The following is a 16,102-nucleotide window of genomic DNA, read 5'->3' as shown; positions in this document are numbered from 1 at the left end:
ATAGGTGACCCTTTCATCTGTGCTGTGTGATGACCATATGTGGGTACTTTTAATCTCGTATCTAAATGCTGACTCTGAACTCATTGTTAAGTATATGACCTTTGATTCTTTTGTCTGATTGACTTTCCAATTTATTAATCCCAATTATCTCACCCTGGGTGTAAACGTATTTGTGTTCTTATTTTGATTTCAACCAATCCGTAATACGCCCGGACCTTGGTGACCAATGGAAATTACAAGTAAATTTTATGTAAATTAACCTGGGGATAAAATGCAGTGTTTTAATTAGTAAAAAAAAGAATCTGCAGTTAGATTTTAAAAGAATTTGGAGAGTTGTCACGTCTTCTTGACGCGGCGGCCATGTTGGCTGCCGCGCTGTAAAATTGTATTTCGTGTACATTAGCAAGCGTTGGGTTAAAAGAAATACTCGACAGAAATAAATCTCGATAAAATCAGAAATGAACTTTGGTTGTTACTGGGTGTTATCAACGAACAACGTGTAATTACGTGAAACAGTACATTTTATGGTTGCCCTGACTTCAGGACGAACATTGTAAAACATTGGAAAACGGAGTACACACAACACTATACGGAATCATAGGCCAACGGAATAAAGAAAACCAACGCGACATGGAAAACGGTCAGTGTTTTCATAATTATGGCAAACAGGGGTTTATTTCAAATTTTATCAAGTAAGAAATAAAAAGTGAAAGGCGTCATGACAACGAAATTTTAAAGAATTGATTTAAAGAATTTTACGTAGTTAGGGGTTAAAGAAATAATTAATCGTGTACGGAGAATTATGCAACTGTCAAAATCAATACAGTTTTTCATTGATCAGTATTTTTTCTAAAAAATCGGTTAATTGAGAATAAAATAAATAAATAAGAAAGTATTCGAAACTTACATAATTTTATGAGTTATAGAAATACTGAAATTAGAGGCGCACAAATAATTTAGGGTATTTAAAGATTTTTTCTAAATTTGTTCTATTATTAGAATATGTAGTTATGTACGGACACATTATCTGTCAATACTCTACAAAGTGAAGCACTGTACCTTTGTTAGCATTATGTAAAAGATACAACTTTATTACTATGAATCATTACATTGTTGATACCAATCTTATAGTATTTTGTTCTTTTTCGTTTCTTTATAAGAAAGACTACATTAGGACATGCATAAAAATAAATACATTTTAATTGATAGTATTTTTGTAAATTGTCGTTAAAATAGACCGTGCGATGAAATGAGAAAATTAGAAGAATGTAATATATATTTAAAACATTTTAAGAAGACCGATATTAGACGCGTATACATACTTAAGGATTTGGAAGGCATTATAATATTTTGATATTATATTAAAGGGACTTAGAAGGTAGGAATAAACATTAGAGAGTATCCGATTTTGACGTCATTTTATATAAGATATGAAATAGAAACCGGCACATCAATGGGAATTTAGAGACGTACACAAAAAATCAGTATACTTGACTAATTGTATATGGTTTTATGCATTAATAGAATAAAGAAATAAGGAGGGTAAGCACAGTAATAAGAAAAATAATGTTGATTGCGAATATGCATAGGGCAGACTCACTAAAAAATATTATGTAAATATGTATATACGTAATTGTTTTTATTGCAAATGCATGTAGGATATCGGTAATATTGAAGGTCTTGAGTAATTTTAAGTAAGAATTTAATGTGTTCTGTCACGAATACTGTGCAGTTAAAATATACTGATATATGCGCATTAAATATCTGTTATAGAATAAAATCTATAAGGTACATAGAGGTTTATGAGAGCCTATCATTTGCAAAATGATGGAAGCCTACCATTTACTCATGGTGGAAGAATACTTATTGTATTAGATTTATGGGATTAGTTCATTAGTAGAACAAGAAATTTGAAGTATACCGATAAATGTTCTGGTATTATGAATGCATAATAAAAAAAGTCTGCCCTTTTTCGTCAAAATTTACACAAGCGTTTTTAAGAGCGTTCAGGTACATATGTCGATAGAAAAGGTCATTAAGTACATAATGATACACGGGAGATTTGTGATTTAAAGATACGACCGCGATACGTCTGTTTAAAGTGCAATACCCTAGGTAAATAAAGTAGCGCATACCTGTCACATATTTACTGATAGCACGTACGTTAACTACCGAGAGGTTGTTTAATGTTTACGGGAGTGATTCGATAGTAATCGGGTAATAAAGGTTGTATTTACTTAGACTTCATAGTAAGTTGTCATGACGGTATTTAAGAAGAATTTAAGGGGATGTTTATAAATGTTTGCCATGATTTTGAACAACTGATACTTGTATCACCACAACGCAGATAAAAATATCGAAATTTGGATACAACGCAAAAGAAGAAGACATCGCGACACAACGCCTTTCACAACGAATTGAAGAAACAATCAACGTGGTTAGCATTGGACATCACGGCGTTTACTCTCAAAGTGAATACCTGGTTCTATCGCTAAAAGAAGACCCAACGCCAGAAGTTTTCGAAGGACAACAAGTGACGCAACACTGGACACAATACTTGTGACGTTAAACACTATAGAGTAGATGCAGCCGTTCAACTGTTTGACGTGCGTAGATAACGCATTTGGAATGATACTTCCGAGGCCTAAAACATCAAGGAGAACACTGCTATAGTTAATACCTCGTGACTATTATGACCAACAGAAGATCTTAATGTCCCGAGAGAAATGAAGACGCTGGGACCATTAACAAACGCACAAACGACAACGAAAACAACAACAACGATGAATACAACGGAAACGACAATCGACGACGAAAGTTAAACATCGGAAAGCAGAGCTGAATCAACAAACGCATTCCAATCGCCACGGACGAACCTACAATCGGCTTATCTTTAGGACGGCGGCAATGACATTAAATAAACATCATATTCGCCGCGAGCGACGACTTCAATACTACATGGACGACACCAGACGTATTGAAGGCCAACGACCAACAGATGATGTGCTCCGCTACATACCGATTGACATTTATATTGTATACCAATAACTAATGTTATCTATTTCAGCAGTGACGCTTGTAAAATAATAATAATAATAATAATATTTTTTTTAAATCATAAAATATTTAAAAAATTAAAATAAGGGGAAAGTTGTGTCATGTAACAGCTTATAACATATCGTTTATTCTTATGAGTTTATTCTAATGATGGAAATTAATAAGGGGATATTTCAATAAAATGTATATGCAATGTTAAGATGAAGTTTGAGAATTTAATTGGGAGGTATTTGCATAAACTAAGAACTGATTTAAGATTTATTTCAAGTAAGAACGCAAATACGTTTACACCCAGCGTGGGGTATAATTCGAATCAATAAAATGGAAAGTCAGACCTGATTTAAGATTAAATCCAAATAAGAACACAAATACGTTTTCACCCAGGGTGGGATAATTGGGATTAATAAATTGGAAAGTCAATCAGACAAAAGAATCAAAGGTCATATACTTAACAATGAGTTCAGAGTCAGCATTTAGATACGAGATTAAAAGTACCCACACATGGTCATCAAACAGCACAGATAAAAGGGTCACCTATTTGCCTGGATCACTCTATACCAATATAAATTGATTAGAGTTTAGTGCATTTGGCAAGCAAGTAAATACATGAATAGATTGTTCCTTCTAGAACATTCTGATAAGTCAACCAATCCGTAATTAGCCCGGACCTTGGTGACCAATGGAAATTACAAGTAGATTTTATGTAAATTAACCTGGGGATAAAATGCAGTGTTTTAATTAGTAAAAAAAAGGATTCTGCAGTTAGATTTGAAAAAAATTTGGAGAGTTGTCACGTCTTCTTGACGCGGTGGCCATGTTGGCTGCCGCGCTGTAAAATTGTATTTCGTGTACATTAGCAAACGTTGTGTTAAAAGAAATACTCGACAGAAATAAATCTCGATGAAATCAGAAATGAACTTTGGTTGTTACTGTGTGTTATCAACGAACAACGTGTACTTACGTGACAGTAGTAGTAGTAGTAGTAGTAGTAGTAGTAGTAGTAGTAGTAGTAGTAGTAGTAGTTGTTGTTGTAGTAGTAGTTGTAGTAGGTAGTAGTAGTAGTAGGAGTTGTAGTAGTAGTAGTTATAGCAGCAGTAGTAGTAGTAGTAGCATAAGAAGCACTATTTGTAAGAGAATTGTAAGAAGAAGTAGTAGTGGTGGTATAAGTAGTAGTTTTAGTATTGGTGGTAATTGTAATGGTAGTTGTAGTAATAGTAGTAAAATTGTAATAGTAATAACAGCAGCAGCAGTAGTAGAAGTATCAGCATATTGCTTGTTGTGAATTGATATGAAATGGCATAAACGTTGTATGTATTTATTCAGGATAACATTTGAAGTATTCGCATCATGTGCTTGGTGTTCACAGACCTAAATTTAAAGTATAACTTCGCAACAAAGTTAATTAATAAAATGTTATTTTGTGTTGTAAGAATGTCCATAGATAGTTTTTTAAGATATAATGGTCCATTATTAACAGGTATTGTGTCTACCTTATCCAATTTAATTTGTCAAGGGAGTGAATTCGAAAAATTGAATGATCATAGTTAATTTAGAGTATACGTTCTACCCAATTTTCAATTATGTTACGTTGTCAATTTATACAGTTTGCCTACATGCTAATACGTTATATGTCTATACTCGTGCACATGAAAAATATGGTTTGTTTATATAACTTTTTATTTTATACATATATGTTATCTAATACAAGTGACTAAAAACCCATACTAAATATACAGGATCTATACTATCCTAGCCCAGTTTAATGCCACACGCACCACACAGTTATTGAATATAATTTTGTTATTAAACGTTTGACGTAAATTTATATACCATATGTGTCTTTTCTTGTTTAAAAATCTGGCAAGATTTGTGCAATTCGATTGAATGCATGTAAAAGGTTTTATAAATTTCTTTACAGTATGAAACAATAATCAAAGCATTTTATATAAAATTGTACACTTATACAATTTTAGAAAATTCTCAATCGCGAGTTATTGCGTTAGTGCTATATTTAAAAATCGACAGTTACTCAGTAAACGGCTGATTTATAGTGTTCCTAATACACTGCCAATAATGTGCAAACATAATCCCAAGGAGAGAAACCATATAAGAATTATTTCTTTCGTTTAAATCCTTTTCTGATATCTATTATATTGTGTATTTTGATGTATTGTACTTAACAAAAGAAAAAAATATGTTAAAACTTAAAGGCTGATTTTTCTAAAATAACTTTCCTTAATTTATTAAGAGGAAAGTTTTATAAATTAAGGACTCTTAGAGAGAACAATTGTTATGATAAAAATAACTTCCTTCACAAATGCCAAAAATCTTATGTCTTTTTTATTTCGTTGTATTTAACACTTTTATTAGAACATAACATTATAGTTGATTGTGTATTGTGTATAATATTTATGCTTATACACAATTTCTAACGTTAGAATATTTCAGTGAATGCTTATGGTTCATCGGTTATAATTTCATTGCCATGTTTAACACAAACACTATCCAACATCAAAGTCACTGCCTATAAGAGCGCTTGTATAATGAAAGGCGGTAGATTTGCATATATCAATCAATTTCTTTCCGTTTACATAATGACTTCAACATTATTTTTTACATGTGTACACCATTTAGATCATTAACACGTTTGTGTTAACAATACTACGATTCATGATTAGCTATCTCTTTAAATAATTGAATGTTTAGTGAAAAGAAGACATGGGTTGTGCATGGATTTAATAATATCAACTCTAGCTGAAACATATCTAACAATATGATGTGTTGCAATTTAAATAGATTTCTCAGATTTGTGTTCCAACATATAATTTACTAATATAATTTGTAAAGACCGTACAAATTATTATGCGTGCATTATTTCATGTCTTTTATAACATTATTGATATAATCGTAATAACACTTATAATTTAATGATGATAATGATGATTATGATGATGATAATGATGCGGCTGCTGCTGATGATGATAATGATGGTATATGATGATGATGAGAAGTAGTTTAAGTAAGAGTAATAGTAGAAGTAGTACAAGTAGTTCCATTTCTGGCACACGCTTGTTAAGACTTGAACATGTCAACAAAATCATCCGGCATTTCTATACAACATATGCAAACGTATAATACTATCGATCTCTGATAACTGACCAACTTCTTTTGAACGATGGTAAAACTTTCATTAGTTGTGATTGTTGATAACGTCTAAATCAGCACGTTATCAGCTCGAACATTGCATGTTTCTTGTCTATGTTTAGTAAGTAGCTTGATACTGCGATTATCTCATATAAATCACAATTGTACCGTATATTATTCACTTTGATTATTTGATCTGTTGAAATAAATGCTTATTCCTTCTGATGGTTTTTCAAGTGCGTTAGTTGTAAGTATCATCGACTACAAAAACACAGTGTAATAAAAAAAACTAATATTTGTTTAAAGTTTATATATTATTGCACGGTTAATATTATAATGTTATTAATTAGTTGAATTCATATTGGCTTTGTTATTGAGCTGAAGACAGCGGTATTGGCCTGAGGCAGCAGGCCGAAGGACAATATGGCTGTCTGAAGCTCAATAACCAAAGCTAATATGAATTCAACTAACTTATGACAATTTTGTTAATTAACTTTATAATATTAAACTAAGTATATGACGATTGATGCTTTCTAGACATAACATGATGCAGGAACACAATTTGACAGGTCGCGAAATCATGCAAAATTGTCCTGAATAACATTGCAGCCAGACTTGATCCACTACCGCTGTTTTTAATACAACTCAGAAAGACAATAAGGATTGAAAACTTACTTATTGTCATTAGGACTTGCATTTGTAATGTGTAAATCCTCCACGATTTTGAATTAGTTTTGCTTACGCCGCTCATTGTAGCTTGAAAATATTGAAAGTTGTTATTTATGTACGCTCAAATATTGAACCTTACTGGTTACATTACACTAAATCATTGTGTATCCCTCCGTGGTCCATTCGAAAGTAGTGCCTATTTGTAAAGAGTTCATTTTCTCTTCTTGAATATAAGCCATTTAACAATGTGAGACATGTCTGTTGTGGTTATTTGTAATATCCTGTATGTGTCTGGAGTACTTTGATGCCTTGGATTGGAAGCTAACTTAAAAGATGGACTTTTGAGGGTGTGTTTTCTATTGTGTGGGGCTTTTGTCGAAATTAGGATTCCGAAACACGTTTTTCTACAGTGGGTTCATTCGACAGCGATTTACTTTCTCAGAAGTTGCGAGACGGTATGTTTTTGATTGCAATTATTGGAAGAGGACAGATCCATCTTTAAAATGATACCAAGTTCGGAAAAATTGATACGTCAAAAAGGCAAGAAAAATGCTGTGAAAGTTGTCAGTTTTATAATGGGGCCCTATGGGAATAGGAATTAGTGTAATATAACCTTAAAAAAGCACATTTACTGCAATGTCAAGGTCACATGGATTCGTCTGCAAGCGAGACAAGTAGAACATGAATTTTAATGAATGTTTTGATGTTTTGGGTGCTAAAATAGAGGAGAGATGTCAATATTTTGGTTCAAATGGATGTTTTAGGTGGTTTTGGACTGTTCCGGATGGGAGGGGGACCTGATATGGACAAGTAAGGGTTACATTTCCAACAAATCTTGAATGTTAATATTATTATGTCCAAAGATTAAAGTTTCAGGTCGAGAGCAAGATGAAAAATATGCCAAATCCCATGAATGCAACCCATTTATGCCATTTTTCTCTTTGTTTGTAGGCCTGACCATTTGTCCCTTGAGCCGCAGACGGTTAACAATCCGCTAGCTGTCTTGCTCTGACTGGTGCACTGGACATGATTTCAATGAGAGTCATCATACTGATTGTTTAATTCAAACATGAATTTCAGTTTGTTCGTTAAAGTGCTAACTTAGCTGTGTATTTACAGTGGACGTAGTGGTGCGTCGCATGAGGTAGACTAGGTATTTCCATATATACACTATGTTTACAGAATTGCGGCCGGTGGAGCAACATAGCTGATGAGTTAATAGCGATAGTTCTTCAGACAAATAACTTTATTTTCAACCTATAAAGCATATTTAGCTGTAGGTGGGGCCATTTAGCTGTAAGATCTGGCTTTGGTTCTGTTAAGCCCTTAGAGTAATGAATTTCAGAGTGAAGACCATAGCGCCTTTTCCTAGTCAAGTATCGGGCAGCATGTCTTTTCAGAAATGCACATGTCTTCTTTAGCATGTCATTGTGATAAGATAGGCAATAAACTCATAACCTTTAGAAAAAGGAGCATCTATAAATTGAGATTTCACTATTTCAGAGTCAGCCAGACCAAGATTGAGCTTAAGGATTGTGCTGCGGATGCGGCCTGTGCAGTTCCGGGAGAAAGTCACTGTCTTGGGCATTGCGGTCTGGTATCAGGTAAGCACTATTGAAAGCCTCACACTTTTGGGGGGTCTGAAGCCTTGTGCTGTCAATGCTATCTGGTTCAAGTACAATTAGAATGCATTCTTCAAGCAGTACTTCAACAGATATGGTTATCTCAAGCTTACAGTTCTCGGGCAGATATGACTTCGATGTGTTCTTGCCAGCAACACCCCGACAGGCCAAACTATGCGTTACGCACTATTTTCCACAGCAACCCTTGCAGACAAAAAACAATACTTGAAATTACTTCTGGCATTTAATTTCTAATTTTCTTTATATCTCTTTTGTATGTTTGTTTGCTCTTTTTAACTCTGACATGCCATCTTGCTCGGATTGATAGAGCATACCTGTTTTGTTCAGAGCCGAGTCCCCAGCCGCTGGAGTTTGCCGTGTCAATAATGATAAAGCAATGGCATGATGTCTCTTTTATGTGTTTCCTTATCTCAGTGTTGAACATAATTGCCAGTTTCAGGGGCCTTAACATTTTATTTTATTAAAGGTCTGGATGATCCTTGCCTTACTCCGGGTTTGTATACACCTCAATCCGACTCCCTGTCCGGTACCGAGGCCGCAGTGGTGCAGCGCTTGTGGACGATCCATCAACATCCTGAAAGGTCAACACTTCACCAAGCTGGGAAAATTGATCCTGATAGTCATTCCCAGGTAGTGAAATGAATGTACACTGAACTACAGAGGAATCACACCCAAATGACTTTTACGACATTAGTGTTGCCCATCGGGCAGGAATTCCTTAGCAAACATGCTTTTTTGCATGGGGACTGTGGCATTTTTGCAAAACTTAAGCTTTCAACAATGGATTTTAAAGAGAACACTAAATAAAATGTAGCCAACAGGACTTATTTTTATGAGAGAGACTATCTGGATGAGCAACAAATGTCACATTGTGTCGTAAGCTGTTGAAGGAGCGATTTGCGCCATTTTAAGTGTTAATTTTGGGTAGCAGGCTTGTATCGGCTTGAAAGCTGCAAATTATTCCTCTCATCATAATAGCATTAATTATTTTAATTGCAATGTGTATGTTTAGAGTGTAAGTAAAGCTTTTAATAATAATTTTATTGAAAAACATGATTTTATATGCTGTCAGTGAGGGTTTTTTTGTGAAAAAAGTGCTTAAAATTAAAAAAAAGTCTCCTTTTTCATCAAGAAAAGTACACTGATTCACAATCAATACATTTAATTGGGCCTTTTGCTGATATATTGGTGAATTTTGCATGCAATGATACCAGTTTTTTCCATAAAAGTTACGCGTAACAATAATTGGAGACACAAAATCAGCTGTCGTTACTTAGACTAAAAATCATGCATTCCGACTTGACTGCGGCCAATTTAGTCAACGCTTTAAATGGCCATTTTAAGGCCTTTACCCCATCCGTATGCACTGAAATTGCATATTCATGGTGAAATTGTTCAAATCTCATGTGGAGAAAGTTTGAAAAAGATAGGACAAAGTTGATTTCCCTTAAATGTTACATTACACTAAATTATTGTGTATCCCTCCGTGGTCCATTCGAAAGTAGTGCCTATTTGTAAAGAGTTCCTTTTCTCTTCTTGAATATAAGCCATTTAACAATGTGAGACATGTCTTTTGTGGTTTTTTGTAATATCCTGTATGTGTCTGGAGTACTTTGATGCCTTGGATTGGAAGCTAACTTAAAAGATGGACTTTTGAGGGTGTGTTTTTTATTGTGTGGGGCTTTTGTCGAAATTAGGATTCTGAAACACGTTTTTCTACAGTGGGTTCATTCGACAGCGATTTACTTTCTTAGAAGTTGCGAGACGGTATGTTTTTGATTGCAATTATTGAAAGAGGACAGATCCATCTTTAAAATGATACCAGGTTCGGAAAAATTGATACGTCGAAAAGGAAAGAAAAATGATGTGAAAGTTGTCAGTTTTATAATGGGGCCCTATGGGAATCGGAATTAGTGTAATATAACCTACTGTTACTGGTTACACTGCACTATTGTTATTGTAGAAAAAAGGTGCTGAATATATTAGGGGCTGAGTGCTTTAAGCATATTTTTAAAGATTAAAACTTTTGCACCAAAACTAAGCATACAATTTCAAAATGGCGTCCACAATTGTCTAAATTTTAGATTATCATATAAGGCCGAGTTTTTCCTGGTTTCTGATTGGCTGAATCTCGTATTGGCGGACTTTTTTCCGTATTGGACGTGTTTTTTTTCCATATTGGCCGCCTTTTTCCCGTGTAAGGCGAGTTTCAAGTTTTATTGGCGAGGCTCAAATTGTATGGGGCGAACACATCGAACACATTCTCGTCTAATATTATAAAGTTAATTAATAAAGCGGAATAGAATTGTCTAATAAAAGATATACATTTCAGTGGACATGTTGAATTTTAAAGATTGAAAGTTTAAGAACAATCAGCCGGACTAATTGTGGCGTTCAATATACTGAACGATTATGTAATGAAGCATTCCTCAGTCATTTTCTGTGGATGTTTGTTTCTGGTCCTGGTGACAGTTGCGATATCTGTTCGTGGACGTACAAAAAGCATATCGATACATTTAATCATACGGGCTGTTCTTCAAAAAACAAGCCTTCAGGGTACATCTTTATCAACCGCCTTGCATGAAGTTAGTTTGTTTTTGTTTTTACGTTTATGCTTTTTTCCCAAAATGCAGCTGCCATCGATATTGAATCATTGTTTAAGGCATCAGTGTATTTATTTAAGTTACATGACGCAATGCTGATTGCATATGCAAACTTTATATTTCAACAAATGTGTTTATTGACTGTAAACAACGGGGGGAGTATTGTCATCGCATTATGTTTGATTTTGTAATTACATATTTTACTCTGTTTATAATGTATACTGAGTTACAAGCATGTCAGTGCACGTGGTATGGTCTATGAACCGTTCATGTCTACAAATGTATGAGAAACAATTCCTTAACATAAGTCATATATATGAGTATTACATTATGATGATGATTTATAGTTTTATTTATTAACATGGATTTTAGAGAATGCTTTATAGCATTAAAATGTTTTATAAAAAATAACATCTTCCATTTACACACTTAAATGATATTTGCAGGGTTGTTTTTTGTTTGAATTGGATTTTTTTGTTTCACAATAGCATTCACTTGTAAACATTTAGTCTAAATGGTTTGCAATCATTTATACGTAGAACTGTCCATGTAAAAGGCAGTGTCTATATTCAACAGGCGAGAAGTCAAACGCGGACGTTTGAGGCCTTAAGAAGTAACGGAGATATAAAGAAATGCAATGATTTATTTGTTACAGAATATCTGAACAGTATGTTAATGATACATTTTCATTGCTGATGGATTCGTTAAAGGGGCCTTTTCACGTTTTGGTAAATTGACAAAATTGAAAAAAAGGGGTTTCGGATTCGCAAATTTTCGATTTTGTTATGATTTTCGTAAGGGTACAGTAATACTAAACATTTACCATGCTTTAATAGCCATTATATGCATCTTTTGACGATTTAAAAATCTGAAAAATTATAAAGCGTTGCCACGCGAACCAAATGAATAATTTGGAGAGTTCTGTTGTTGTCGCTAGATTTTGTGAAACTACGATGATTGCTTATATATAGTATAAAATACATTTAATATTGTATGCGGAAGAATGGTCGAGAGGTCTAAGTAGGAGACATTTTACGCCAGGACTCCAGGGGTCAGTGGTTCGAGCCCTGTTGAGGGTTACTTTTTTTCTTATTTAAATTTTATTCTTGATTTTATCGGGAACTTTTTAGGGCACATGTTTACATTTATCAATAGAAAGCATTTAATTACAAACTTCAAAACATGCCAAAACTGTGAAAATGCCGCTTTAACATATAATTTTAAAATGTACATGCACATGTATTGACGATAGTTTATCCCATCGGGACTCAAAACCATGTTCTGTGCAACAAAAAGGCCTTCGCCACGCGGTCATGCTAGTTGGTCATTTCCGCTGTTTATTTCAACATTAAAACGATCAAAATCATTTATCAATTTTAATGCGCGACATTTCCAGATTATGCCATCTATATAGAATTTAAACGGCCACAGCTTACGATTACCCATAATCGTTACTGGTTTAATTGTATTATCATTTAAGGTCCGTATAATCGTTACTGGTTTAATTGTATTATCATTTAAGGTCCGTACTCCCATAATCGTTACTGGTTTAATTGTATTATCATTTAAGGTCCGTACTCCCATAATCGTTACTGGTTTAATTGTATTATCATTTAAGGTCCGTACTCCCATAATCGTTACTGGTTTAATTGTATTATCATTTAAGGTCCGTACTCCCATAATCGTTACTGGTTTAATTGTATTATCATTTAAGGTCCGTACTCCCATAATCGTTACTGGTTTAATTGTATTATCATTTAAGGTCCGTACTCCCATAATCGTTACTGGTTTAATTGTATTATCATTTAAGGTCCGTACTCCCATAATCGTTACTGGTTTAATTGTATTATCATTTAAGGTCCGTACTGTTATTACGATACGGCATGTCCGCTTTTTAATTTTCGAAGCTGTGATAAGAAGTTGACTTAAAGTCTAATCGTCATTCACACTTTGAACCTTTAATAATGCCCGATTCATTTTCACCTGTGTATAGGCCGCGTTTTAGAATTACTTGATTACTATATTGTTCTTTTGTTTTCTAACAGATCACGTTCCAGTAAAAGAGTTCGTCTCAACTGTATTTATTCACAAAAAGCAAGCAGCCAAACTTGCTGGCAGCACAACTTGTTTCAGAAATGCTAGCCCTTTAAATATTGAAGTTAGCTGTATGTAACCCGTTAAATATTGAAGTTAGCTGTATGTAACCCGTTAAATATTGAAGTTAGCTGTATGTAACCCGTTAAATATTGAAGTTAGCTGTTGGTATGTTGTTATCTGCGATTTTTGTGAAAGTTTATTAAACGATGTAACCTATTATTATACGACCACCTGTCATATTGGGTAGTGAACTCACAACATTGAAGGCGCATTTCATACACAATGCTTGTTATCCGTACCGTTTTGGAATAAATTAATTTCTTGTTTGGACACTGGGTAAATCAGTATCGGTTGTATAAATTTAACTTTAATGGATATGTATAATGAAAGATTTTCCCCAAAATTATCCCGAACTGCTTGTGACTATTATATGCTCTACTTGCAGACAAACAGGGTTCCTCAGAAACGGTGTCCAGCTTTGGCATGGTCGACTGATTGTACCTTTCACGGAATATCTGATTTATTCTCCCTTCCACCATCGGTAACAGTGCAGCTTACCCGGATGACAAGAAAGCGTAAACGAGACACCTTTGGTCAGGCATGCAATATACCGGTTCAACAGCCAGCTAGGTCACGATCCCGAGTTGGCATCAACCCGTCGAGACCATATAGACTGCAATTGCGCAGTAGTCGGTGCTTTAAAAACTAAAATATATACATTGGTAGAACTACAGACCGGTGATGAAATATCTGTCGAACTGAATGACTCTTTTCCCTCATTCATTTGGAGGCAATTTTTTTTTGGACGGCGTTTGGTTTAACCATTCGTAGGTTATGATATATTAATTTAAATGATACCAATCCATTTCAAAATGTTAAGCATATATTACCAGACAATTTATGGTTGATGTTTATAAATATTAAATTTTAAGACATTACTCTATTTATATTGTGCATTGTTTAAATAATTATATATAATATTACTTTTTGTTGACACAAGGAAGACGCAAATAGTTATCATTGTAAGCTTTAAGCAATTATGCATTATTTGTGCGAAATTTCACTAAACTTAGAAGTTTCGTTATGTACTGAGGTTATTAAGTATATCTTATTCCGTCAGTGCTTTTGATTTGGTTTGCATATAGTTAACTACATTTTGGTATAACATAGCCAAACTTAAATATTTTGACTAAAAACGGAAATGGGATTTTGAAATTAACAGTTTTTAATGTACTGGGACTACCCCGTTATCAAAGAAATTTCGAGGATTAAAATTTCTGCAAGGATGTTCTCTTGAGCATGTTCTACTCGACATTGTGCATTGATTCATAATGAAACGCCTCGGTATAAACAATAGTATATATGTTACAGAATACAGAATAATTTTTAAGTACATTAATCATCATAACGTTGTGTGTAAAAGAGGCAGGGATATGAGAGAACCATGCTCGTGATCAGTTGCGCGCAAAAACTCGGATATTAATAGTTCGAACACAATGATGATTGAATAAAAACAGCCATTTTAAACGGGTATGCGCACATCATTTGGATGTTTCAATATGATGAAATATGAAGGACTTTCCATGTAATTGTTTTGTCTTGTCAATTGAATATAACCAGCGCAATGCTATAAGGTATAGAGCTACTATTTGCTACAATGTGCCATGCCATACTGTATAGAGCTACTATTTGCTACAATGTGCCATGCTATACTGTATAGAGCTACTATTTGTAACCATCGAAATTCTATACTGTATAGAGCTACTATTTGTAACCATCGCAATGCTATACTATATAGAGCTACTATTTGTAACCATCGCAATGCTATACTGTATAGAGCTACTATTTGCTACAGCGCAATTCTATACTGTATAGAGCTACTATTTGCTACAGCGCAAAGCTATACTGTATAGAGCTACTATTTGCTACAGCGCAATGCTATACTGTATAGAGCTACTATTTGCTACAGCGCAATTCTATACTGTATAGAGCTACTATTTGCTACAGCGCAATGCTATACTGTATAGAGGTACTATTTGCTACAGCGCAATGCTATACTGTATAGAGCTACTATTTGCTACAGCGCAATGCTATACTGTATAGAGCTACTATTTGCTACAGCGCAATTCTATACTGTATAGAGCTACTATTTGCTACAGCGCAATGCTATACTGTATAGAGCTACTATTTGCTACAGCGCAATGCTATACTCTATAGAGCTACTATTTGCTACAGCGCAATTCTATACTGTATAGAGGTACTATTTGCTACAGCGCAAAGCTATACTGTATAGAGCTACTATTTGCTACAGCGCAATGCTATACTGTATAGAGCTACTATTTGCTACAGCGCAATTCTATACTGTATAGAGCTACTATTTGCTACAGCGCAATGCTATACTGTATAGAGGTACTATTTGCTACAGCGCAATGCTATACTGTATAGAGCTACTATTTGCTACAGCGCAATGCTATACTGTATAGAACTACTATTTGCTACAGCGCAATTCTATACTGTATAGAGCTACTATTTGCTACAGCGCAATGCTATACTGTATAGAGCTACTATTTGCTACAGCGCAATGCTATACTGTATAGAGCTACTATTTGCTACAGCGCAATGCTATACTGTATAGAGATACTATTTGCTACAGCGCAATGCTATACTGTATAGAGCTACTATTTGCTACAGCGCAATGCTATACTGTATAGAGCTACTATTTGCTACAGCGCAATTCTATACTGTATAGAGCTACTATTTGCTACAGCGCAATGCTATACTGTATAGAGCTACTATTTGCTACAGCGCAATGCTATACTGTATAGAGCTACTATTTGCTACAATGTGCCATATAACCAGCGCAATGCTATACTATATAGAGCTACTATT

At 34.3% G+C, this 16,102-nt stretch overlaps 1 protein-coding gene across 1 annotated transcript; it reads left to right on the top strand.

Annotated features, from left to right (window-relative positions):
• Positions 1-8,372: 8,372 nt before the first annotated feature.
• On the top strand, positions 8,373-13,758 carry LOC127849906 (uncharacterized). Its single transcript, XM_052382657.1, has 3 exons — positions 8,373-8,474; positions 8,980-9,143; positions 13,659-13,758. The coding sequence occupies exons 1-3, from the start codon at positions 8,415-8,417 to the stop codon at positions 13,756-13,758; spliced, it is 324 nt and encodes a 107-aa protein (XP_052238617.1). The 5' UTR covers positions 8,373-8,414.
• The last annotated feature ends 2,344 nt before the right edge of the window (positions 13,759-16,102 follow it).

The sequence above is a fragment of the Dreissena polymorpha genome, chromosome 11 (assembly GCF_020536995.1).
Source record: "Dreissena polymorpha isolate Duluth1 chromosome 11, UMN_Dpol_1.0, whole genome shotgun sequence".
In the NCBI taxonomy this organism is placed as follows: domain Eukaryota; kingdom Metazoa; phylum Mollusca; class Bivalvia; order Myida; family Dreissenidae; genus Dreissena; species Dreissena polymorpha.
This window is presented reverse-complemented; position numbering and strand designations above follow the sequence as displayed.